General features: G+C 47.6%; 1 protein-coding gene across 3 annotated transcripts in view; it reads left to right on the top strand.

Moving 5' to 3' along the window:
* The window catches only part of pak1 (p21 protein (Cdc42/Rac)-activated kinase 1), a 219,584-nt gene extending 199,509 nt beyond the window's left edge, over nt 1–20,075 (top strand). For all 3 annotated transcript variants that reach the window (XM_038817721.1, XM_038817722.1, XM_038817723.1), the window contains exons 13-15: nt 10,843–11,039; nt 15,622–15,759; nt 18,648–20,075. In XM_038817721.1, coding sequence (XP_038673649.1) covers nt 10,843–11,039; nt 15,622–15,759; nt 18,648–18,734 — 422 coding nt within the window. In that variant the 3' untranslated portion in view covers nt 18,735–20,075. The remainder of the gene's footprint in view (nt 1–10,842; nt 11,040–15,621; nt 15,760–18,647) is intronic.
* The last annotated feature ends 5,356 nt before the right edge of the window (nt 20,076–25,431 follow it).

The raw sequence follows: 25,431 nt of genomic DNA, 5'->3' as shown, positions 1-25,431 counted from the left end.
TTCAAGCATATTCAGATTTCAATGAAGCTGAATTCATTCCGCAGCAATGAAAGAGTGCTGTACAGGCAGCCATACAGGGAAGCCTGTGTGTTGTCAGATGAATTTAGAACCAATGCTATTTGGTGTTCACATCTGTGTTTCCTTATGTAAGTATGCAGTAAAAAAATTGATTTAACACTGTGCTATCTGCATTTGTGACAACAGATGGCGCTTTTACCATTCCTGTTATAAAATCTTCGCTGCACCAACACATTGACTCAGATCTAATGATCCTCACACTCTCCTTACCCGACAGTGTTCACCCCCTCCATCACGATTCTCCCTTCCTCTGTGTTCAAACACTACCTCCAACCCCGATTCCTCCCCCCCCCCCCCCCCCCCCCCCCCGGTGCTCAGCCCCTCCACTACCCCGCCAATTTTTTTTTCCCAATTAAGGGGCAGTTGGCATGGCCAATCCACATACCCTGCACATCTTTGGGTTGTGGGTGTGAGACCCACGCAAACATGGGGAGAATGTGCAAACTCCACACTGGCAGTGACCTGGAACTGGGATTGAACCTGGATCCTCCGCCCGTGAGGCAACAGTGCTAACCACTGTGCCGCCCTACCCCGACAATGCTAACCACCCTCCTTCCACACCCTGAACCATGCTCAATCTCCCTCCGCAGGCACTCCCTGACAATGTCGAATAAGCAGGGTTAGTTGTCTGGGGGTGGTGAGCGTTGTTGGAGAAGACAGATGAGCATTGGGACTTTCTCATGGGTCCCGAGGGGAAACAGCAACTTCGGCTGAATGTTTCTCCGCTCCCTATTTGGGAAGATTCAGGCCCACTCCAGCCTTGGATTGTGTCCCGTTTATATTTAGTGCTTAATTAGGTAACACTGTCAATCACTGGAGTGGTTAAAAGAATCCACTCTACACAACATTTTCAGTGGTCGTTGTGAAGGTTGCTATGTAAATGCAAGTTCCTTAGAACTGCCGAACAATATTACTGTGCATTTTCCGACAGTAGGTAGCAGGAAGGAAAACAATGGATTATTATTTTTCCCTCCCACTATCCTAAGAATACTCGCGGGGCGGGCGGGAGGGGGGGAGGAGGGGGCGGAACGTAAAGTACTGTTGCCCCCTCTTTTCCTTGAGGGTTTATAACTGACACATCGCACAAATCACACAAGACGCAAAGTATTCACGTCAAGACTCTTCATTTGTACTAATATGTCACGCAGACTTTAAACTCAATAAATGTCAGATTATTCTTTAACTCAGTGCATGTCACACAGATGCTTGATGAACATTACTCATCTCATGACTCAACTCATGAATCAAACTCCAGCATCACCCTAGCAGAACAGCTGGCCGGGCTGTTTTACGGGGGTTCTTCACTGGTCTCCAGAGGACCTGATTCAGGGTTGTTCTCTGCGATGGGTGTTCCAAAAGTTTTGCTCCTTCGGCTTCGATCTCCCGTACCTTTATACCATTTCCCCTTATGGAATGTTCGATGACATATGTGTAAGACTCTCATGTGGCTGAGGTTATTCTTCCAATGGTCTGGAAGACACATCTGTTTCATGGTTCCTGATGGATTCTCCACCTTCTCACCTCTTTGCAAACACAAAGGTCAGATAACCTTTTGCTCAGGGTCAAATGTCAGCAGTTATCTAGTTGCAATGTCCTTTCCCCCTTTTCGCTACGTAGTTGCTATCTTTTGCTTATGACCTTTCTTGTGCTTCACCACAGTCGGTCTTGCGTCTGGACTCCTCTGGTTTCCATCATTGTACACTTTTTTGCTTTTTAGTTTGAGTCTGAATATTTCCTTCATTGGCCAAATTTTCCATCATGCAATTTGGTTTGGCTACATTACTATCCCAGCCAGATCCTGAACTGGGAAGCGAGCATTGCAGGAAGGCTGAAGGGTATTCCGAGGCAGTCCTTGCAGATCGGGGCTTTCTAGTTCTGTTTGGGAAATGTTTGTGTATGTCCAATGCCAATTTAGTTACAAAATATTCCGGACAGGTGATTGGGTAACTTCCAGGAATACAGTGCATCTACAGCTGACAAACTGGCCATTTGGCCCAGCGGGTTTCTATGCCCCACACCAGGCTCTTCCCCTAACCACATCAACGTAGTCTTCCTTCCACTGAATGTTTGCAGATACCAAATCAAATGTTAAAAAAAGTGTAAATTAAATGTGCAATCTCTGATTCTCATTTAGGCACAGTGGTTAGCACTGTTGCTTCACAGTGCCAGGGACAGGTTTCGATTCCTGGCTTGGGTCACTGTCTGTACAGAGTCTGCACGTTCTCCCCATGTCTGCGTGGGTTTCCTCCAGGTACGAAAGGTGTGCTTGTGAGGTGAATTGGACGTTCTGAATTCTCCCTCTGTGTACCCGGACAGGCGCCGGAATGTGGCGACTAGGGGATTTTCACAGTAACTTCATTGCAGTGTTAATGTAAGCCTACTTGTGACAATAATAAAGATTATTATTATGTAGAGGTAAATCAAGCACCCTAATGCTGTGGAATATTAAGGTACTAGAACATAGAACAGTACAGCACAGAACAGGCCCTTCGGCCCTCAGTGTTGTGCCGAGCAATGATCACCCTACTTAAACCCATGTATCCACCCTATACCCGTAACCCAACAACCCCCCCCCCCCCCCTTAACCTTACTTTCAGGACACTACGGGCAATTTAGCATGGCCAATCCACCTAACCCGCACATCTTTGGACTGTGGGAGGCAACCAAAGCACCCGGAGGAAACCCACGCACACACGGGGAGGACATGCAGACTCCGCACAGACAGTGACCCAGCCGGGAACCGAATCTGGGACCCTGGAGCTGTGAAGCTTATATAAATTTCACCCACTGATGTGTTAAGAGGTATTAGCCCATTTTAAATTAATATATTTAAAAATACAAGGCTGAATTTAGGATTATAGGAAGGATGTGGAAGCTTTGGAAAGGGTTCAGAGGAGATTTACTAAGATGTTGCCTGGTATGGAGGGAAGGTCTTACAAGGAAAGGCTCAGGGAATTGAGGTTGTTTTCGTTAGAGAGGAGAAGGCTGAGAGGTGACTTAATAGAGACATATAAGATAGTCAGAGGGTTAGATAGGGTGGACAGTGAGAGTCTTTTTCCTCGGATGGTGATGACCAACACGAGGGGACATAGCTTTAAATTGAGGGGTGATAGATATAGGACAGATATCAGAGGCAGTTTCTTTACTCAGAGAGTAGTAGGGGTGTGGAACGCCCTGCCTGCAACAGTAGTAGACTCGCCAACTTTAAGGGCATTTAAGTGGTCACTGGATAGACATATGGATGAAAATGGAATAGTGTAGGTCAGATAGGCTTCAGATGGTTTCACAGGTCGGCGCAACATCGAGGGCCGAAGGGCCCGTACTGCGCTGTAGTGTTCTATGTTCTATGAATGTTAACACAAGTGTGCCAGTCAGTAAATTAGAGGCAGAATGAGCCTCTTAACATGGTTTAGTTTGCTGCAAACAGGGTTTATATAAATGAAAATGAAATGAAAATCGCTTATTGTCACGAGTAGGCTTCAATGAAGTTACTGTGAAAAGCCGCTAGTCGCCACATTCCAGCGCCTGTCCGGGGAGGCTGGTACGGGAATCAAACCGTGCTGCTGGCCGGCTTGGTCTGCTTTAAAAACCAGCGATTTAGCTCAGTGAGCTTAACAGCGCACTACAGCAGTCTACAGAGTCCATTTAAGTAGCCTATACAAAACTGCAGAAAATAGAACTTGTGACAGGAACTCTGTGTGTATCCCAATATAATGCAGTGAGTGGAGGATAGTTATCAACAACAAATCGTACGCACAAAATTAATCCCAGTCGTTTACTGCAATGCGATTAACAGGGGAATGAACCAACCATCTCCATTCTGGCTGGGAATTGCAGTACTATGAGTATTCAGTTTAAAAATAAGATGTGCTGTGTAAAAGTAACAAATAATCTATCGAGTGTCTGAGACAGGCCATAAATTTCCACCTATTTTGGGAGGAAGTGGCTGGTTTTATTTTTTCTTTATTTTTAGTGCTTGTCGCAGCATGTGTATATATAAATCATCGACAGCAAGCACAGGGCCTGCCTTAGGAGCTCATATCGTAGCTCAAAATTAGTGGAAACAGACAGACAGACAGATGAGATGCATGACCCATACTTCTAGCGAAGTCATCACTGTTTTAATGTAGATTCATTTTCTGAGGAGCCATTCATTTCAGTAAGATGGGATAGATGTGCCATCGAGGGTTGGCCATGCAGGGCATCAACAAGATGCAAATCAATTTGCATTTACATAGTACTTGCAGGACAGAAACAGGTCATTAAACTCAAATAGTTTATGCTGGATCTCCTCTTCACTCCCCCCGCCGCACCCGGACCTTTTTCATCTATCTTATCAACATATTTCCTTTTCTTACTCGTGCTTGATCGAGTTGCAGGGATTGGGTGGAGGCATGAGCTTAAGTAAGATGCTGTTTCCAAGGGCTGGTGCAGACTTGTGGGCCGAATGGCCTCCTTCTGCATTGTAAATTGTATGATTCCAAGGAGTAGGAGTAAGCCATTCAGTCCCTGGTCCGACATTTAATAAGATCATGGCTGACCTGGTCATAACCTCAAATCTGCATCCTACCTCTGATACCCCACGATAATCTATCACCCCCTTCCTTACCAAGAATCTTTCTATTTCTGCCTCAAAACTATTGAAAGATTCTGCTTCCACTGCCTTTTAAGAAAGAAAGACCCAGGACCCTCTATCCTCTGGAGTTTAGACGAGTAAGAGGTGACTTGATTAAAATATACAAGATCCTGAGAGGGTGAATGTGAAAGGGATGTTTCCTCTCCATGGTAGGTAGCACAGTGGTTAGCACTGCTGCCTCACAGTGCCTGGGACCCAGGTTGGTTTCTGGCCTTGGGTTACGTGGCCAAAAAGAAATTGGCCACGTCTTCGTTTAAATGAGAGAATCTTTATTCTTAAACAATTAGAACATAGAACAGTACAACAAATTATCCCTAGTTCTAATTTTCTCCCAAAGGAATAGTGCCGAAAGAGGTCATACAGTTCATCACGTTTACACTGACCCTCAAAAAGAGCATCCTACCTAGGCCCTATCCCCATGACCCTGCACATTGATCATGGCCAATCCATTTAAACTGCACATCTTTAGGGCAGCAGGGTGGCGCAGTGGGTTAGCCCTGCTGCCTCACGGCACCGAGGCCCCAGGTTCGATCCCGGCTCTGGGTCACTGTCCGTGTGGAGTTTGCACATTCTCCCCGTGTTTGCATGAGTTTCACCCCCACAACCCGAAAATGAGCAAGCCAAATGGATTGGCCACGCTAACTTGCCCCTTAATTGGAAAAAATGGATTGGGTACAAACAAAAAAAAAAACTGCACATCTTTAGACTGTAGGTGGAATCCGGAGCACCCGGAGGAAAACCACACAATGTGCAACCTCCACACAGACAGTAACCCAAGGCCAGAAACCAACCTGGGACCCTGGCACTGTGAGGCAGCAGTGTTAACCACTGTGCTACCTACCATGGAGAGGAAACATCCCTTTCACATTCACCCTCTCAGGATCTTGTATATTTTAATCAAGTCACCTCTTACTCGTCTAAACTCCAGTGGATAGAAGCCCAGCCTGTCCAACCTTTCCTCATGAGACAAGCCCACCCATTCCAGGTATTAGTCTGGTAAACCTTCTCTGAACTGCTTCCAATACATTTACATCCGTCCTTAAATAAGGAGACTGATACTGTACACCAGTGGTTGGCACATTTGTGTCCGCGGAATCCAGAGGGCGGGAGCCTCCCAGGGGGTCCTTGGCATGATGGACACATTTGAAAAAAGTTACAGGACCACTTGATGAATCAGAGGCTACTTTCTGGAGAAGCCAGCCGCTGATAGGATGAGAGTAGACAACGGAGTAATGGAAAGAGAGGGCCTCAGAACGGAACTTGGAGCAGTCGGCGGAGCAGGGGATTTGGTGTTTTGGGTTGGGGGGGGGGGGGGGGGGGGGTTCGCGAGAGGGAACGGGGTGGGAAGCGGTGGAGCAAAGTGGGTTCGGAGCGGGGGAATGTTCAGAACGAGCGTCATAGTGGGGGGGGGGGGGGGGGGGGGGGGGGGTTGTCCAGGACAATGCGAGAGAGCAGATTGAGCGTGTGTCTGTGTGAGGAATAATAATAATCTTTATTATTGTCACAAGTAGGCTTACATTAACACTGCAATGAGGTTACTGTGAAAATCCCGTAGTTGCCACACTCCGGCACCTGTTTGGAGTTCACGGAGGGAGAATTCAAAATGTTCAATTCACCTAACATCTCATCTTTTGGGACTTGTGGGAAGAAACCGGAGCACCCGGAGGAAACCCACGCAACACGGTGAACGTGCAGACTCCGCACAGACAGTGACCCAAGCCGGGAATCGAAACCGGGTCCCTGGCACTGGGAAGCAAAATGTGGGCTGTATCTGTGTGAGGGAGGGGGGCTGAGCATGTGTATTGTGGGGGGGAGGGGGACTGTGCGTGTGTCTGTGTGAGAGGGGGGCTGAACTTGTGTCTATGAGAAAGTGGGGGCTGAGCTTGTGTCTGTGTGAGGGGTGGTACAGAGCGTGTGTCTGTGAGAGGGGTGGGGCTGAGTGTCAGATAGGAGGGGCTGAGCGTGTGTCTGAGAGGGGGAGGGCTGAGCGTGTGTCAGAGAGGGGGGGCTGAGCGTGTGTCTGAGAGGGGGAGGGCTGAGCGTGTGTCTGAGAGAGGGGGACTGAGTGTGTGTCTGAGGGGAGGGGGGGGGGTGCTGAGCATCTGTCTCGTGAGAGGGAGGGCTGAATCTGTGTAAGAGAATGGGGTGTTTGTGTGTCTGTGAGACACAAGATCTGCACTTCACCCTTTATTGATTTGCCATTGATTTATATCCCTTGACATTACTGGTGAATTTAAAAATGTCCATTGATTTAAGTCCTGGTCAATTATGGGAAGAAAATTTGAAAAGAAGCCTGACTTGAATATTTCAAAGCAATATTGACTGTAATTATTTTGTTAAACAAGAAGTTGGTGACCGAGACAGTGGGGTGAGATTCGGGATTAAGTCTACACAATGCGGCAGGCTATGTGTGCTGACCTCATCAGGGACCCCCTGGTGTGTCCCACTTTAATTCTCCCGTGTGTCTGTGTACTCATAATAAATCTGCTTACTGCAGAGGATAACAGAGCAGAATAGAATAATTAACCCGTAGGACCAATGCAGCCAAATCTCACTGTTCTCTGTGGCCTGGTAGAACTGGAACTCGATGGAAAGGCCAAATTTTTGAAGGGAAATTGGAGACTGTCTGTATATGCCGGCCCTGCCGGAGGTACCTACATCCTGTGGTTAAATTTTTGAAAAGAAATAGGACTGGTAAGATGAAGGTCCCTCTCCTGCTTACTCCCGACATGTCACTTGGACATTTGCAGTAGGCATGTACCTTTAAAGAAAAACCCTAAAGTAATGTTTGATGGTGATCATGTGTGGCACATGATAATAATAATCTTTATTAGTGTCACAAATAGGCATTTTACATCGATAGGACGGACGGGTATAGAGGTATACGGCAGTAGGAAGTGCTGAGGGTTTTGGCCAAGGGAGGTATCATGACCAGTACTGGCTTGGAGGGCCGAATTGCCTGTTCCTGTGCTGTATTGTTCTTTGTTCCAGGCTTACATTAACACTGCAGTGAAGTTACTGTGAAAAGCCTTAATTTTCTTGAATATGGTAGGTGGCAGAAAAACAAGCCTGTTTTTTTTAGGATTTCACACTGAGCATCTGTTCGTCCTGGAGCATATCCAGTTAGCACTGTGTCGTGTGCCAGATTTGACAAAGTACAGATCCTGCGGCAGGTACAATGTCGATGTTTTGTCTGTTACAGTTTGAAGTATATGGCACCTTCCCAAGTCCCTTTTGCAAAAAGTGATGATAGAACCCTCCTGACTAAATTCTTTCCCCGAGTGCTTCCACTTGTGGACAAGACCAAAACTAGGATCCATGGAGATAAGACAGCCCCTAATATATCCGATAAAGAATCCAAGAGAAAGTAACCAGAATGGGTGGCTTGGGGAACTTGCTAGCACTTAGAGGAGCTGAGGCAAATAGTTTAGTTGCATTTAAGGTGAAGGGAAGCATGCACATAAAGGACAAAAAGAAGAAGGAGATGGAGATGGGTTAGGTGAAGCAAGCTGGGAGGATGCTTGTGGAGAATACGTTTACCCACTACCCGTACCTCACCACCTATTTACAAAATGGACATTTCCTTAAATGTTCCCATGCCCTTTCTTTGCCTCTGCTGACTTCATGCTCTGGCATCAGACCAAAGAACTGGGGCTGGATTCTCCGAAAATGGGGCTATGTCCCCACGCTGACGCAAAAACGCAGGCATTGCACTCCCGCGTTTCCTAGAAAAAGAAATCCCGATTCACTTACCTTCAGGGGGCTGGCAGGGACCCAGAGTAATTCACGCAGCTTTGACGGTGGATAGAGGCCCTCGCACTTCCGGTTCCGAGTCCGTGCATACGCACGGCAGCGGCCTCCAGCGGCTGTGCCGAGCGCTATGGCGGACTCGGACTGCAGACCAACATCAATAAACTTGGGGCCCCCCATCCCCCCGATTGGCCGCACGCCCGAGGATCCTTCTTGCCCGATCGCTGCCCCGGCCGCCATAAGGCCCCCCTCCCCCCGCCACCAGGGCGGCCGTTGACTTGAGTCCGCAGCCGCCAAGTGAGGTTCCCGACCAGCCATATGTGGTTCGAACCACGCCTTTGGGAACTCGGCCTGCTGGGAGCGGAGTATCGCTGGGCGGGCCTCTGGCGCACGGTGTAATTCGCAGATGCGCAATTCTTCGGGGCCCGGAGAATCGGCGGAGAGGCACCAGGCCCGATTCGGTTGGGAACTTTGATTCATCATCCCCGTGCCGAACGCAATTTCGGCGAGGGGCTGCGGAGAATCCATTTGAAGGATTTATATATTTTGGTCGGTGACTCGTATTCCTGGCCTGTAGTTCCTCACAGAAAGTAAACCAGCCAGTTTCACCAAGCCAGGCTGGCAGTGGTAGCCTGTTTTTAAAAAAAATAAATAAAATTGGTGAGACCAGCTAGTCTACCCGAGGACTATCTGCCCACAACAGATGACTCTAATAACCAGTGGAACCCAATGTAGAATTTACTTCAGCGTCCGTTTATTTTAAAACAACTTGCATTCATGAAACACCTTTAGACCACTGTAAAACCTCCCAAGGTACTGCACAGGAGCTCTTTCGGGCAAAATGTAACAATAAACCCCACAAAGCTGTGGGGACTGGTGACCAAGTGGTAGGTTGAAAGGATGCCTTAAAGGTGGAGGAGAGAGAAACAGTACAGTTTAGGGGGGGGGATCTTTAGAGTTTATAACCAAGACATGGCCAGCAATTGTGGAGCACTGAAATCTGAGGATACACAAGAAGCCACGATTGGAGAAAATGGGGAACTATACCCGAGTGAGCTTAACGTCGGTAGTAGGTAAATTGCTGGAATCAATTATCAAGGATTTCGTAGCACAGTATTTGGAAAGCAGTGTTATATTAAGGAAGCATGGATTTGCAAAAGGAAAATCATATTTGACAAATTAACCAGACATAGGCAAAGATATAGACATAGAATTTACAGTGCAGAAGGAGGCTATTCAGCCCATCCAATCTGCACCGGCCCTTGGAAACAGCACCCCACTTAAACCCCACAACCTTATTCCCCCTTTATCCCCGTAAATCAACGCAAACATTTTTTTTTTAAACTAAGGGCAATTTATCATGGCCAATCCACCTAACCTGCACGTCTTTGGACTGTGGGAGGAAACCAGAGCACCCAGAGGAAACCCATGCAGACACTGGGAGAATGTGCAGACTCCACACAGACAGTGACCCAGCGGGGAATCGAACCTGGGACCCTGGTACTGTGAAGCCACAGTGCTGCCAAGAGATATGGCTCTTGGGGCTACAAGGATCAAGGGATATGGGGGGGGAGGTGGGATCAGGATATTAAACACGATGATCAGCAATGATCATAATGAACGGCAGAGCAGTCTTGAAGGGCCGAATGGCCTCATTCTATTTTCTATGTTTCAATGTTTCTGATGAGTGCTTTTGTTCACTGAGCACCAATAAATCAAACGCTGCAGTCTCAATGGCAGAAGCATCTTTACTTGCTATCAGCTGCCCTTGAAAATTGACATCCCGCCTTCCTGTGCATGAGGTGAGGATAGCATGAGTTTATCATGAAGAAAACTATGGGCACAAATCACTCACGTATTTTACAACTTGTCTTGGGTGATGCTTTAGAGTAAGTAGCCTCTCGCGGCTCTCAATATAGCACGTGCCAGTGTGTCACCTGTTATTGGTGCAGTTTATTTAATAAGGCATTGTTTGGTGGTGGGTACTGGCTCTGTACACCTCCAAAAAGGGAGCCAGAATGGTTTATTAATAATAATAATATCATATAGAAAGCAATGTGTTTTGATTGTTAACACTTGGCCCATGTGATCTTCTGGACAAGTTCGGTTTTCAGATGATCTTCTGTCTTATTGGGCATGTTTTTTTCTTGTGGTGCGGGTGTGGGGTGCTGCAGGTGTGCTGCCTATCCCTGAGGATCAAATAGGGATGGGGGTTGTATGAAGTGTCAAGTCGAGATGCTTCCTCCAGTGAGTCTGCAGCAGACTTAATGGACGAGCTGATCTTTGCCTGCCCATTTTGTATATGTGTTGTGCCAGTGGTCTTGATAATGAATAATGTGAGACCAATCTTACCCTTTCATTTTCTTTCCGCTCCCCAGCTGACTTTGGTTTCTGCGCTCAGATTACACCAGAACAGAGTAAACGAAGCACAATGGTGGGGACGCCATACTGGATGGCCCCCGAAGTGGTCACGCGAAAAGCATACGGTCCCAAGGTAGACATTTGGTCACTGGGAATCATGGCAATTGAAATGATTGAAGGAGAACCTCCATACCTAAATGAGAACCCACTGCGGGTAAGATTCCCTTTCCTTGATTTGGTTGATTAAAACATTGATTGAATTCAGAAATCGTACCATACAATAGCTGGGATCCCAATTTGGAACAGCAACTATCTGCCATATCTGAGGCTGCTGTATTTTTTTTACCCTCCTACTGGTTGCTTTTAGTGGAACAGCTCTTGCCTGGAGATGAAGCCATGGCAGGCCTTGACTGAAATTTATCATGGTATCTGTGATAACTGGAGTACTCCAGCTATTTAGATCAATTTTTTTTGTGCAAATTTGGACATTGTGAGCATTGGACCTTTACACTCACGTATTTTACAACTTGTCTTGGGTGATGCCTTAGAGTAAATAGCCTGCCCTCAGGCCTCTGCTATTTGTGCTGTGCTTCTGGCTCCTGGCTGGCAACTAGAATGGCTCCAGTTTCTCTCCTTCCCACCTTTCAAATCCGGCACATCTCCCTTCACACTCCTCGCTGCTTGTTCCTTTGTAAAGTGGAACGAAATGGTGGCACAGTGGTTAGACTGCTGCTTCAAAGCGCCAGGGACCAGGGTTCAATTCCGACCTTGGATGACTGTGTGGAGTTTGCATTTTTTCCTGTGTCTGCGTGGTGTTTCCTCTGGGTGCTCCGGTTTCCTGCCACAGTCAAAAGATATGCAGGTTAGGTGGATTGGCCATGCTAAATTGGCCCTTAGTGTCCAACATGTTAGGTGTGGTTACGGGGATAGGGTGGGAGCGTGGCCCTAGATATGTGGTCCGAATGGCCTCCTTCTGCACTGTAGGGATTCTGTGATGAAGTAAGTGATCATTCCTGGATATCTCCTGCAAATCTCTCCACTCTCCCCGCCCCTTTTGGTGACATGTATCACCCAAGGAGATTTGCACACCTACATGGAAAATAACCCTGAGGCAGTGAAAATTCTAGTTTCTGAGTGATTATAAATCACCAGTCCTAATGAGTATTGATGGTTCTCTTGTATTTTGTTTTCCTGTTATTCTAATTATGATTTGCTTTCAGACATAACAACCGTGCCTTGTACAGACAGGAAAATATTGGGAATGTGCTCAGTCAATGCCTTAGAGATAACGGCATAAGAAACCTGTCTTTCTCTCTAAATGTTGACGGAACACTGTGGCCTCTGTTCGAACGCGCAGCGCGCGTGTTGTGTGGGGGGGGGGAACCTCCGGCTGGATTCGGGATGCCGTCATTAGAACCCAACTTGCGTCCCTGGCATTTTGGGAAGGGTGTTCTTGCTGCCTGGAGTTTTTAGCCTCCCCGAACAGGCGCCGGAATGTGGCGACTAGGGGCTTTTCACAGTAACTTCATTGAAGCCTACTCGTGACAATAAGGTAGGGGAACTGGCAGCATGGGTTGATACCTGGGACTTCGATGTTGTGGCCATTTCAGAGACATGGATAGAGCAGGGACAGGAATGGTTGTTGCAGGTTCCGGGGTTTAGGTGTTTTAGTAAGTTCAGAGAAGGGGGCAAAAGAGGGGGAGGTGTGGCGCTGCTAGTCAAGGACAGTATTACGGTGGCGGAAAGGATGCTAGATGGGGACTCTTCTGAGGTAGTATGGGCTGAGGTTAGAAACAGGAAAGGAGAGGTCACCCTGTTGGGAGTTTTCTATAGGCCACCTAATAGTTCTAGGGATGTAGAGGAAAGGATGGCGAAGATGATTCTGGAAAAGAGCGAAAGTAACAGGGTAGTTGTTATGGGAGACTTTAACTTTCCAAATATTGACTGGAAAAGATATAGTTCGAGTACATTAGATGGGTCATTCTTTGTACAATGTGTGCAGGAGGGTTTCCTGACACAATATGTTGACAGGCCAACAAGAGGCGAGGCCACATTGGATTTGGTTTTGGGTAATGAACCAGGCCAGGTGTTAGATCTGGAGGTAGGTGAGCACTTTGGAAACAGTGACCACAATTCGGTGACCTTTACGTTAGTGATGGAAAGGGATAAGTATACCCCGCAGGGCAAGAGTTATAGCTGGGGGAAGGGCAATTATGATGCCATTAGACATGACTTAGGATGTGTTGGTTGGAGAAGTAGGCTGCAAGGGTTGGGCACACTGGATATGTGGAGCTTGTTCAAGGAACAGCTATTGCATGTTCTTGATAAGTACGTACCAGTCAGGCAGGGAGGAAGGGGTCGAGCGAGGGAACCGTGGTTTACCAAAGAAGTGGAATCTCTTGTTAAGAGGAAGAAGGAGGCCTATGTGAAGATGAGGCGTGAAGTTTCAGTTGGGGCGCTTGATATTTACAAGGAAGCGAGGAAGGATCTAAAGAGAGAGCTGAGACGAGCAAGGAGGGGACATGAGAAGTCTTTGGCAGGTAGGATCAAGGAAAACCCAAAAGCTTTCTATAGGTATGTCAGGAATAAAAGAATGACTAGGGTAAGAGTAGGGCCAGTCAAGGACAGTGGTGGGAAGTTGTGTGTGGAGGCTGAGGAGATAAGCGAGATACTAAATGAATACTTTTCGTCAGTATTTACTCAAGAAAAAGATAATATTGTGGAGGAGAATGCTGAGACCCAGGCTATTAGAATAGATGGCATTGAGGTGCGTAGGGAAGAAGTGTTGGCAATTCTGGACAAGGTGAAAATAGATAAGTCCCCGGGGCCGGATGGGATTTATCCTAGGATTCTCTGGGAAGCCAGGGAAGAGATTGCTGAGCCTTTGGCTTTGATTTTTAGGTCATCATTGGCTACAGGAATAGTGCCAGAGGACTGGAGGATAGCAAATGTGGTCCCTTTGTTCAAGAAGGGGAGTAGAGATAACCCCGGTAACTATAGGCCGGTGAGCCTAACGTCTGTGGTGGGTAAAGTCTTGGAGAGGATTATAAAAGATACGATTTATAATCATCTAGATAGGAATAATATGATTAGGGACAGTCAGCATGGTTTTGTGAAGGGTAGGTCATGCCTCACAAACCTTATCGAGTTCTTTGAGAAGGTGACTGAACAGGTAGACGAGGGTAGAGCAGTTGATGTGGTGTATATGGATTTCAGTAAAGCGTTTGATAAGGTTCCCCACGGTCGTCTATTGCAGAAAATACGGAGGCTGGGGATTGAGGGTGATTTAGAGATGTGGATCAGAAATTGGCTAGTTGAAAGAAGACAGAGAGTGGTAGTTGATGGGAAATGTTCAGAATGGAGTTCAGTTACGAGTGGCGTACCACAAGGATCTGTTCTGGGGCCGTTGCTGTTTGTCATTTTTATAAATGACCTAGAGGAGGGCGCAGAAGGATGGGTGAGTAAATTTGCAGACGACACTAAAGTCGGTGGAGTTGTAGACAGTGCGGAAGGATGTTGCAGGTTACAGAGGGACATAGATAAGCTGCAGAGCTGGGCTGAGAGGTGGCAAATGGAGTTTAATGTGGAGAAGTGTGAGGTGATTCACTTTGGAAAGAATAACAGAAATGCGGAATATTTGGCTAATGGTAAAATTCTTGGTAGTGTGGATGAGCAGAGGGATCTCGGTGTCCATGTACATAGATCCCTGAAAGTTGCCACCCAGGTTGATAGGGTTGTGAAGAAGGCCTATGGTGTGTTGGCCTTTATTGGTAGAGGGATTGAGTTCCGGAGCCATGAGGTCATGTTGCAGTTGTACAAAACTCTAGTACGGCCGCATTTGGAGTATTGCGTACAGTTCTGGTCGCCTCATTATAGGAAGGACGTGGAAGCTTTGGAACGGGTGCAGAGGAGATTTACCAGGATGTTGCCTGGTATGGAGGGAAAATCTTATGAGGAAAGGCTGATGGACTTGAGGTTGTTTTCGTTAGAGAGAAGAAGGTTAAGAGGTGACTTAATAGAGGCATACAAAATGATCAGAGGGTTAGATAGGGTGGACAGCGAGAGCCTTCTCCCGCGGATGGAGGTGGCTAGCACGAGGGGACATAGCCTTAAATTGAGGGGTAATAGATATAGGACAGAGGTCAGAGGTGGGTTTTTTACGCAAAGAGTGGTGAGGCCGTGGAATGCCCTACCTGCAACAGTAGTGAACATGCCAACATTGAGGGCATTTAAAAATTTATTGGATAAGCATATGGATGATAAGGGCATAGTGTAGGTTAGATGGCCTTTAGATTTTTTCCATGTCGGTGCAACATCGAGGGCCGAAGGGCCTGTACTGCGCTGTATCGTTCTATGTTCTAATAAGCGATTTTCATTTCATTTCATAAGTCCCCTGCTTCATTTTAACCAGAACTACCTATACCTGTCAACCCCCAGCCCTGCTCCTTTGTTTCTGCTGGGGTTGGGTGAAGGTACATATCGAGACATGGTTTATTAATAAGTTAGCACAAACATCCTTTGAAAAATCATATTTTTTGGCACTTGCGTGTTGCCCATGCAAAACATTGGTAAGTTTGTACAATAACTATATTGTGTGTCACTGCTTATTTTCTTCAGTGTAGCATCCAAACACATTCAAGGTCATGTCTTAGAAGTTTTAGAGTTACATAAATAGCAAAAGGAAATTTACAGGAACAACTCCATGAAGATCTGAAAGTTAACTCAAAAGTTTCACAAGCTCATTTTCTGTTGATGTCTTTTAATTGTATTTATTTTTGGTCGCTTCGCTTCACTAGGCATTGTATCTCATTGCTACAAATGGGACTCCAGAGCTGCAGAATCCCGAAAGACTGTCGCCTGTATTTAGGGATTTCCTGAATCGCTGCCTGGAGATGGATGTTGAGAAGAGGGGCTCCTCCAAGGAGCTGCTGCAGGTGGGTTAGGTCACTATGCCTGTGGCAGTGGAAGTGTGTTGCAGATCATTCAAGGAATCCGAGTCGCTATGGCAACATCCACTTTTACATGCATGCCGAAGTCTGGAGCTAAGAGTAGTGATGGTAAAGGCTCCAACTTCCCTCCCATCACGTGGATGACTAGGAATCTCCTCCTCCTCCCAGCTGCCAATGGCATTTGTTGGGAGTTTTGCAGGTTGATGTGAAACCTGTTTCTCCACATTATACCATCAAGTCCTGGGGTGGGGCTCGAGTCAAAGGCAGGGGCACTACCCAGTGTAAATGCAGGTGCCCAAAGTTATGAAGGGTTTTCATAAAGTGAAGGTAAAACTGTTTCCATTGGCAAGAAGGGTCAATACCAGAGGACCCAAATTTGCGATGATTGGCAAAGAACCAGCGGAGAGATGAGACGGAATGTCCTTACCCGTTGAGTTGCCATGATCTGCAGTGTGTTATCCAAAAGGGTGGTGAAAGCGGATTCAACAGTAGCTTTCAAAAAAGAATTGGAAGTATATTTAAAGGAAAATTTGTAGGGCCGTGGGGTACCTGCAGGAGACTGGGCCTAATTCATACAGTGCAGAAGGAGGCCATTCCTCCCATCGATTCTGCGCCGGCCCTCTGAAAGAGCACCCTACTGAGGCCTACTCCTTGCCCCATCCCCGTAACCCCACCTAACCTGCACATTCCTGGACACTAGGGACATTTTTATCTTGGCCAATCCACCAAACCTGCACGTCTTTAGACTGGGAGGAAACCGGAGCACCTGGAGGAAACCCACACAGACGCAGGAGAAAATGCAAACTCCACACAGATAGTCACCCAAGGCCGGAATTGACCCTTTGCGCTGTGAGGCAGCTGTGCTTACTATGAAGCCAGCAGAACCCAAGTTGGGTCAAATGGCCTTGTGTGCTGTAAGCTTCTATGACACAGAGTAAAGGCAAAATCACCTATTTTTGCGAGATCATTTGAGCAGAGCAATACTGATATTAATGCAGTCAAACTCATTGTGGTAATACCCGTGGCAGGATCTAATGTTAGATTATCTCAATTGGTAACACTCTCTCACCTCGTGTTAGAAGTTTCAAGCCCCATTTCAGATTTGAGTACATCATCCAGTTGATATTCCAGTGCAGGACCGAGCGAGTGCTGCACTGTCAGAGTGTCATCTTTCAAATGAGTCATGAAATCCAGGAGATGTAAAAGACCGCAGGGCACTGTTCAAAGAAGAACAGTGAGGTTCCTCTTGGTCCCTTGGCCAATATTTATCTACAACCAACATCACTAAAACAAGCTGCCAGCTCATTATTGTTCTTGTTGTTTGTGGGACCTTGCTGCTGTGAAAGCTGGCTGCCACCTTGACAACGGCTTAAAAATTGATTAAATGGCTATACGGCATTGATAAATCCTGAAGGTATGAATTGTTCGATTGGTGCTCTATTGTGCAATACAAGAGGTTTCAATACCTGGGAGACCACTTGTTCAGCGTTTCAGGATAGTTTAAGACGTGCAATGTCCTCCAGATGCTATGCATTTGTGCAAAAGCAAAATACAGCAGAGGCTGGAAATCTGAAATGACAACAGAAAATGCTGGGAATGCCCAGCAGGTCGGGCAGTGTCTGTGGGGAGGAAGTAGAGTTAATTTTACAATCAATCACCATAAATTCGCCTGTGTCCTGGGTAGTGTGATTCTCTTTAAACCCCCCCCCCACCACCAAATAGTACTGCAGCTTCCTGTTTAGAAAGTGTTTTTTTCCTAATTAAGGGGCAATTTTAGCATGGCCAATCCACCTAACCTACACGTCTTTGTATTGTGGGGGTGAAACCCACGTAGACATGGGGAGAATGTGCAAACTCCACACGGACAGTGACCCAGGGCCGGGATTTGAACCCAGGTCCTCAGCGCCGCAGTCCCAGTGCTATCCACTGCACCACATGCCGCCCCTTCTGTTTCGAAAGTTAAGGAGTTTAAAGTGAACAAAAAGATTTGATCGGGTCGATAGAGAAGAGCTCTTTAGTGGGGTGACAGAACAGGTGCATACAGCCTTAAAATTAGAACTAGGCATGGAGGGGCAGCATGGTGGTGCAGTGGTTAGCACTGCTGCCTCTCAGCTCCGAGGACCCAGATTCGATCCCGGCCCCGGATCATTGTCCATGTGGAGTTGCCACCCCCAACACCACCACCACCACACACACAACCCAAAAAGATGTGCAGGGTAGGTGGATTGGCCATGCTAAATTGCCCCTTAATTGGAAAAATGATAATTGGGTACTCTCACTTAAAAACAAAAAGAACTAGGCATGGAGTACAGACTTGCATTAGTCCAATACATTCATGACTGCAGAACATCCCAACAGCTTTACAGCTGGTTAATTACTTTTGAAGTGTCGTATCACAGTTCTGATGTAAGAATTTGCACACAGAAAGCTCCCACAAATAGTGGCGAGAAAATAAGAAATATTAGCCAGTGCAACAGGGAGAAGTCCCATGCTGTACCTTGAATAGTGCCATGCCATCTTGTGCCTGCCAGAGAGGACAGATGGGACATCAGTTTAAAACTCAGCCAAAAGATGATACCTCTTCGGCACTGCACCCCCTTGGCACTGCATTGGAAGTGTCAGCCTAGATTTTGCGCTGAAGTCTCGAGTGGGACTTGGGAAACCCACAATTTTCAGATTCAGAGGCAAAGGTGTTACCCTGAGCCATGACTTCTTGAGTGAGGGATTGGACAGGAGTTTGTATTTGAGAAATAGGCTAGGGAACTCTCTTCCATTTGTATTGACCTGTATGTTATTAGTGTCTGTATCATGCTTGAGGAAAAGAATCAAGTTTGCCTAATTTTCCCCTTCCCCTCTTTATTCTTTTTCGACAGCACCAATTCCTGAAGCTGGCAAAACCGCTGTCCAGCCTAACTCCGCTGATCGTTGCCGCAAAGGATGCAGCCAAGAACAATCGTTAATGCCATGGGGAACCAAATGCCCCCCCAACCCCCCGAGCCCATCTCGAATTTTGTGCCCGCGCGGCCAACGTCCACAACTAAACCATTCCTGAACCTCACAATTCAACCATTCCTGATCCTCACATCGTGACCATTCCTGACTCACAGTTCCTCCAGCCTCAGCCCTTTCATAGCCAAATTACAGGAAAAGGGATGGGGGTGGATGGGCAGGGGGCAAACGGGGTAGGGGAGAGAGAGAGAGCGAGAGAGAGCACTACCAGGTTATATTCTTTCTGTGCATTGCACTGCACCAGTTAACACATTTGGGTGAAATTCCTCCCTCACCTGAAATGGGTGTAATAACTTCTTTCCAGTACTGGACAATAGTGCATTGTGGTTAGTACATTATGGAATTTCAAATTGTAGTGTTGGATAACGGGATGGGGGTTGCTGGTTGTGGCAGGGAGAGGAGCCTGTGAATTACTGCCTCCAGCAGAACAATGAACTGTTGCTTCGCACCCAAAATAAAAAGGAGGTGCTAGCTGCTGGGTTTATTTTTTTTTATGTTTCAAAGCATGATCTCTCGACTTACGTCGACAGCAAAGTGTTTTCAATTTTCATTTTTCCTGTCCCCACGTTCCTACATGAGTTTTTTTTTGCTTCTCTCCTCCGCCCTCTCTTTTGGCAATGATCACCTCGATTGATATATCCATCATCTTGCTATCCATCTGCTGTCTTGGCCTTTGGTTCAAGGCTGTTCTAGATTCACTGAGAAAGTGCTGACGGGCTGTTTATTGATGATGTACATGGAGTAGTGATTGAGACTGTAGTAACATCAGTGCTCAGTGCAGCCTGGCATGTAGGTTTTTTTTTTTGTGCGTATGTGTCCCACCTTCCCTTCCCTATGAGATATGTTTGTGCCAGTTTTCTGAACACTACAACCCAAGAAAAGTGGTGCCATACATCTGCCTTGAGTGACTTTCATGCTGCTAACTTTTGAAAATGTCTATAGTGTACAAAACTATGGAATTTTAATTCCTGGGGGGGGGAAAAATAAATAAATAAGGGTGTGTTATAATAATTCTGAAATTGTTTTTCTGTCTTTGGGAAAGGACAAAGTGATTAGTATCATGGAGGATTGACACGTTGTCGCAATTGTTATTGGGGTTTTTCTCCGACCAAGATCGATGGGCTTTTGAATTTTTGTGTCATTGATTCATCGTGGAGGAATTGCCGAAACCCAAAGTGACTGTGACCGATTGAGGAATCGCCTTGTCTGTTCTGGCATTGTCGTACACCTGTCCAAGTCACGGTCTAGAGAAAAACGTGGCAATTAATAAATGGAAAAGGCTGTAAAAGTTATATTGTGCATCCTTCACTTTCCTATTTCAGCACAGGAAGTGCCTGAATTGGAAAGTCAGTTCTTAGCCATTGTGACAATGGACTTCAACGTTGTAGCCCCATGGTTTCTGACCCTGTTCTCCTCGAGGCCCTGACTTAACCTGGAGTAAATAGTGACCACCAGCAGCCCTCTAATCTCATCAGTGCCATTGTGTTCCATGAGCTAATTGTACTCTGCATAATTTCAGTTGGCTCCCAAATGAGTTGCTGCGGGTTCAAGCGCCACACTGGATCTTGAGATCTGGGCTGGCGGAACTGGTGCAGTACATAGAACATACAGTGCAGAAGGAGGCCATTCGGCCCATTGAGCCTGCGCTGACCCACCTAAGCCCTCACTTCCACTCTATCCCCGTAACCCAATAACCCCTCCTAACCTTTTTGGTCACTAAGGGCAATTTATCACTGCCAATCCACCTAACCTGCGCGTCTTTGGACTGTGGGAGGAAACCTACGCAGACATGGGGAGAACGTGCAGACTCCCCACAGACTGTGACCCAGCGGGGAATTGAACCTGGGACCCTGGCGCTGTGAAGCCACAGTGCTAATCACTTGTGCTACCGTGCTGCACAGTATTTGAGAGGCTGCTGCCCCTTTGGATGGAATGCTAGCTTTAGCAGCTACGTTGCTCCCAGTCAAACGCCAGGACACGGAACAGGTCATTTCGCCCCATTCTTCAGTGAGACCATGACCAATGTGGATCTTTTTTGCTGCGAGTTTAATTGACGATTAATATGCAAGTGTAGCAACTTCATAAATTCCTGGGAAGCTGAAGACTAGCTGCTGTTTTCACATGGAGTGGTGCAAATTGTCCAGAAAATTGTGGCGATCTACAATTCACAGGATATCTCTATCTATACAAATGGCTGGATGATATACACATGATCAACAGCAACATTCAACAGGCTGTTTATTTTGGTGTTAAATCTGGCCACATCATTGCTGGTGCAGTGCTTTGGCCTCGCACCTACTAGAAACATGCGTGTAAATGTCACCGCAGTCCCAGAGGACCATAGGCTGCTCTTTCCTCCCTTCTGAGAGTTAACTGGCATTGAATAAACCTGAGGGTCACCACGTCTCGGGCGAGGGGCAAGGTTGAGTAAGCTGGGGTTCGGTTAGCTCAGTGCTGGACGGCTGGTTCGTGATGTGGAGCGAGGCTAACAGCGCGAGTTCAATTCCCGTACCGGCTGAGGTTGTGAAATTCACTTCCCGCCTTCTCAACCTTGCCTCGCATTGACCCTCGGGTGAAATTCACCACCAGTCAGCCCTCAAAGAGAAGAGCAGCCTATGGTCCTCCAGGACTGCGGGGGCATTGACATTTTGCTAGAAACATGCCACAGCCGCTCAGGGGTAGCACAGTGGTTAGCACAGTTGATTCACCGCTCCAGGTTCGATTCTCGGCTTGGGTCACTGTCTGTGTGGAGTCTGCATGTTCTCCCCGTGTCTGCGTGGGTTTCCTCCAGCTGCTCCTGTTTCCTCCCACAGTCCAAAGATGTGCAGGTTAGGTGGATTGGCCATTATAAATTGCCCTTAGTGTCCAAAAAGGATGGTTGAGGTTACTGGGTTAGGGTACAGGTGTGGGATTGGGTGGGGTGCTCTTTCCAAGGGCCGGGGAAGACTCGATGGGCCGAATGCCCTCCTTCTGCACTGTAAACTCTGTGATTTCCGAGAGTTGGCGAGGAGTGAGCGTGAAGAGATGGGGTTATGCTGTATGAAGCTACAGAGTGAAAAATCGCATTGAACATCCCAGAACATAATCAAATTCCAGAATACTGTATGCCACTTGCGTCTGAATAAAATTTAACATTTTCCATTTGGTTTGATAAATGTGGTGCCACGTGAACCTGTTGGTCTCCCAAGGCTCAGTTAATGACTACTCTTCAATTATTATTCACAGCAGTGCGAGCTTTCTCATGAATCTCAACCAAAGAAATTATGCATCAAGTATTCAGTTTGTTCCAAGCAAATCAACACTTTTTCTTCTCTCCTGGAGTTGGACGTCCCAACTTTGTCTGATTTATCCAGAGCCCTCCTGATCGTCGTTGTCAGTAAATACAAGGGATTATAAGAGTGGGGAAGTCTTGCTGCAATTGTACAAGGTGCTGGTGAGACCACTCTCCTCAGAGGGTTGTGGGTCTTTGGAACTCCTTGCCACTGAGTGTTGTGGGGGAAACTTCCTTCTGTATATTTAAGGCTGAGATAAATAGATCCTTGATCAATGAGAGAATCAAGGGTTACGGGAAAAAGGCGGGAAAATGGAAGTGAGGAATGTTGGATCAACCGTGATCCTATTGAATGGCGGAACAAGCTGAATGACCTACTCTTGTTCCTATTTCTACAAGGTGATTTAGACAAGTTGAGTGAGTGGGCAAATGCAGGCTAACGTGGATACTGAAAGCATGAATGCAGGTACAGCAAACTGCTAAGAGGACAAATCTATGTTGGCTTTCCATTGCAAGAGGGCTTGAGTACAGGAGCAGTAATGTCTTACTGCTGCAGTACATGGCTTTGGTCTCCTTACCATTGAAGGAGTGCAGCAAAGATTCATCAGACTGATTCTGCGATATCAGGATGTCATACAAGGAGAGATTGAGTTAGACTGGGCCTGTAGTCACTGGAATTTGGAAGAATGAGAGGGTATCTAATTGAAACGTATAAAATTCTGACAGGGCTGGATAGATTGGATGCACGGATGTTGTCTCTTCTGGCTAGGGGGTCCAGACCAAGTTGTCAGAGTCTTAAGGATAGGGAGAAGACCATTTAGGACTGAGATAAGGAGAAGCATCTTTATTCATAGAGTGGGGAATCCATGGCATTCTCTACCACAGAAGATTGTGGAGGCCAAGTCCCTGAGTATATTTAAGAAGGGAATAGAACGATTTCTAGACTCTGAAGATGCCGAGGGGCATGGGGAGAGCACAGGAGTATGGTGTTGAGATAGAGGAGCAGCCTTAATCATATTGAATGGGAGAGCAGACTCGAAGGGCTGAATGGCCAGCTTTTACCTATTTTCTAGGTATCTCGGGAGGTCTATCTTCCAGCCTCCCAATGTTCCGGGTGACGCATCTTCATTTTCAGGATGTCCATCTTCTTTCTTCAATAGCGAGTCAGTAATGTTGGATGTCTCTCAATCTGGTGCCCAGATATAATAAATAAATAACTACATTTATAGATATGGCGGACTACACGCCATCAGGCTTGTCCTGCCACAGAAAATGGCACAAAACACCATGAGCGCAATTAAAGAAATCAGCACCAGAAGATTTGGCATGGTTCCCGGCTGGTCTCCGCAGCGGAAAACACTCCATGTTCTTGCCCCGGCCAAGGGACTAAGTCCCAGATGGGAGAATTCCACACATGGCGCGTGATTTAACAACCATGTTGCACTTGAGCGTGAGTGGGAGAGAACAACATGGCCATTAGATTGCGGGAGAGGCCACAATCGTGGACCTCGTAGAGCGCCGATCAATTTACGATGTAACCGGTCCGCTCATGTTGGCGAAATCATGATGCCGCCCTGGCATGGTGAGAAACCAATAATCACCTCGGCCAATCGACATACAATTAACAGGAAAGACCCCCGAACTAATGCTTGCCTGTGATCTAACTGCACCCCAGCAAATGGTCAGGCGGGCGCCGATTAGGACACCTTTTTAAAAATGTGACCCTGGTGAATGACTGCTGCGGGGACCTGAGGAGGTGAGTAGCCATCTTCGCTCTCAGGCAACGACCTGGGGTTGCTGTCCTGGTGCTCGGGAGTGTGGGGAGTTGGGGGGGGGGGGGGGGGGGGGGGGGGGAGCCACCGACCACCCATAAACTCCGCTGACTACGGAGCCCTCCGGCCATGTGGCTGAAGGCTATTGCTAATTGGGAATTAGCAATCGTAGTTAAGTGAGCACTTCACGCATCCCATGATTCCCGTGGACAGGCATGCCATGTAGTATGTGGGTGTTATTGCCTAACATCCCAATCAGACCGTGAGTCCTGGACACTGCCGGAACGCTGCGGGAGACAACATCACAGACGCAGCAACCAACATCCAAACACCCAGGGATAGGCCCTGCACCAGGGATATCTCCAGAGGGTGGGTTTGTGCACCGGTGAGAGGACCAGCAACCGGTCCAGGTAACGTTACGTGCTGGTGCCTGGGGTACAGGGTGAGGGGTCATGACCTGTCCCCACAATGCAGCCAGGGCTACATGGGCAGGGCATGTTCATTGGCTGGGAATGTGGGCGGGGGGGTGGAAGGTCCCGGGGTTGGAAGACACTGCTGGTTGTCAATCTCTCACCCTCACCAATTCCTTTCAGATATTACACAGGATGGATGATATCTTAGTCCCTGTGAAGGCTGTTCTCATGGTGCTGCTGGCAAACCAGCCGGAGAAGGCGACAGCAGCAACATCGACAGGCTTGAGTCGGCGGCCCACGTATAGGGCCCCACTCCATCCTGAGGTCCCGGTCGCCCATCAGGCCATGGAGGGACCCAGAGGGGGAGTCCGACGATGGCCCAAGGTGTACAGGTGTCGCTGGTCTTCCGAACAGGCGACAGACAGCGTGTTCCGCAGGAGGCTCTGCCTCAAAAAGGGTGTGGCACCGGGGCCATGTCCTCGCGGACCTGGTACCACATGTAGGAGGAGGATAACTGCTCTGGTTGGCGATCAAGGTCACTGCAGCCCTGAACGTTTACATCTCAGGATCGTTCCCGGGCTCAAGTGGGGCCTTGTACGGATGCCCTGTTTGCCCAGGCAGCAAACTATATAAAGATGCCTGGGCAGTAGGATTCTCTGCCATCACCGGGATGCCCCAGGTCCAGGGGTAATAGATGAAATGCATGTCACCCTGCATGCACCAGGCCTTCAGGAAGTGCCCTGCATTAAGAGGAAGTGGTCCCACTCCCTGAACGTGCAGCTCGTGTGCGACCACCACATGAAGATCATGCACGTGTGTGCACGCTTCCCAGGGAGTGTGCACAACAGTTACATCCTGGGGCAGTTGGACATCCCTGGCTTCTTTGAGGACCACCCCAGGATGGCCCGTTGGCTCTTGGGAGGTGAGGGGTACCCGCTGAAGATCTGGTTAATGGCGTCAGCATGGAGGCCAGTGCCCGATGCAGAGAGCTGATACAACGAGGTCCTTGTGGCCACCAGGGCTGTCATTGAGCAGTGCATCAGACTCCTCAAAATGTTGCTCTTAAGCTCGTCCGCTCTGGTGGGGCCCTGGAGTATACCTCCCAGAGGGTCACCTGCTTTTAGGTCGTCTGCTGTGTCCTCCACAACCTGGCACAGCAGCGGGGCGACGTGCTGGAGGTGGAGGGGGAGGA

This window comes from Scyliorhinus canicula, chromosome 14 (assembly GCF_902713615.1).
Source record: "Scyliorhinus canicula chromosome 14, sScyCan1.1, whole genome shotgun sequence".
Taxonomy (NCBI): Eukaryota; Metazoa; Chordata; class Chondrichthyes; order Carcharhiniformes; family Scyliorhinidae; genus Scyliorhinus; species Scyliorhinus canicula.
The sequence above is the reverse complement of the archived record's forward strand: the minus strand, read 5'-3'. Positions and strand labels throughout refer to the sequence as shown.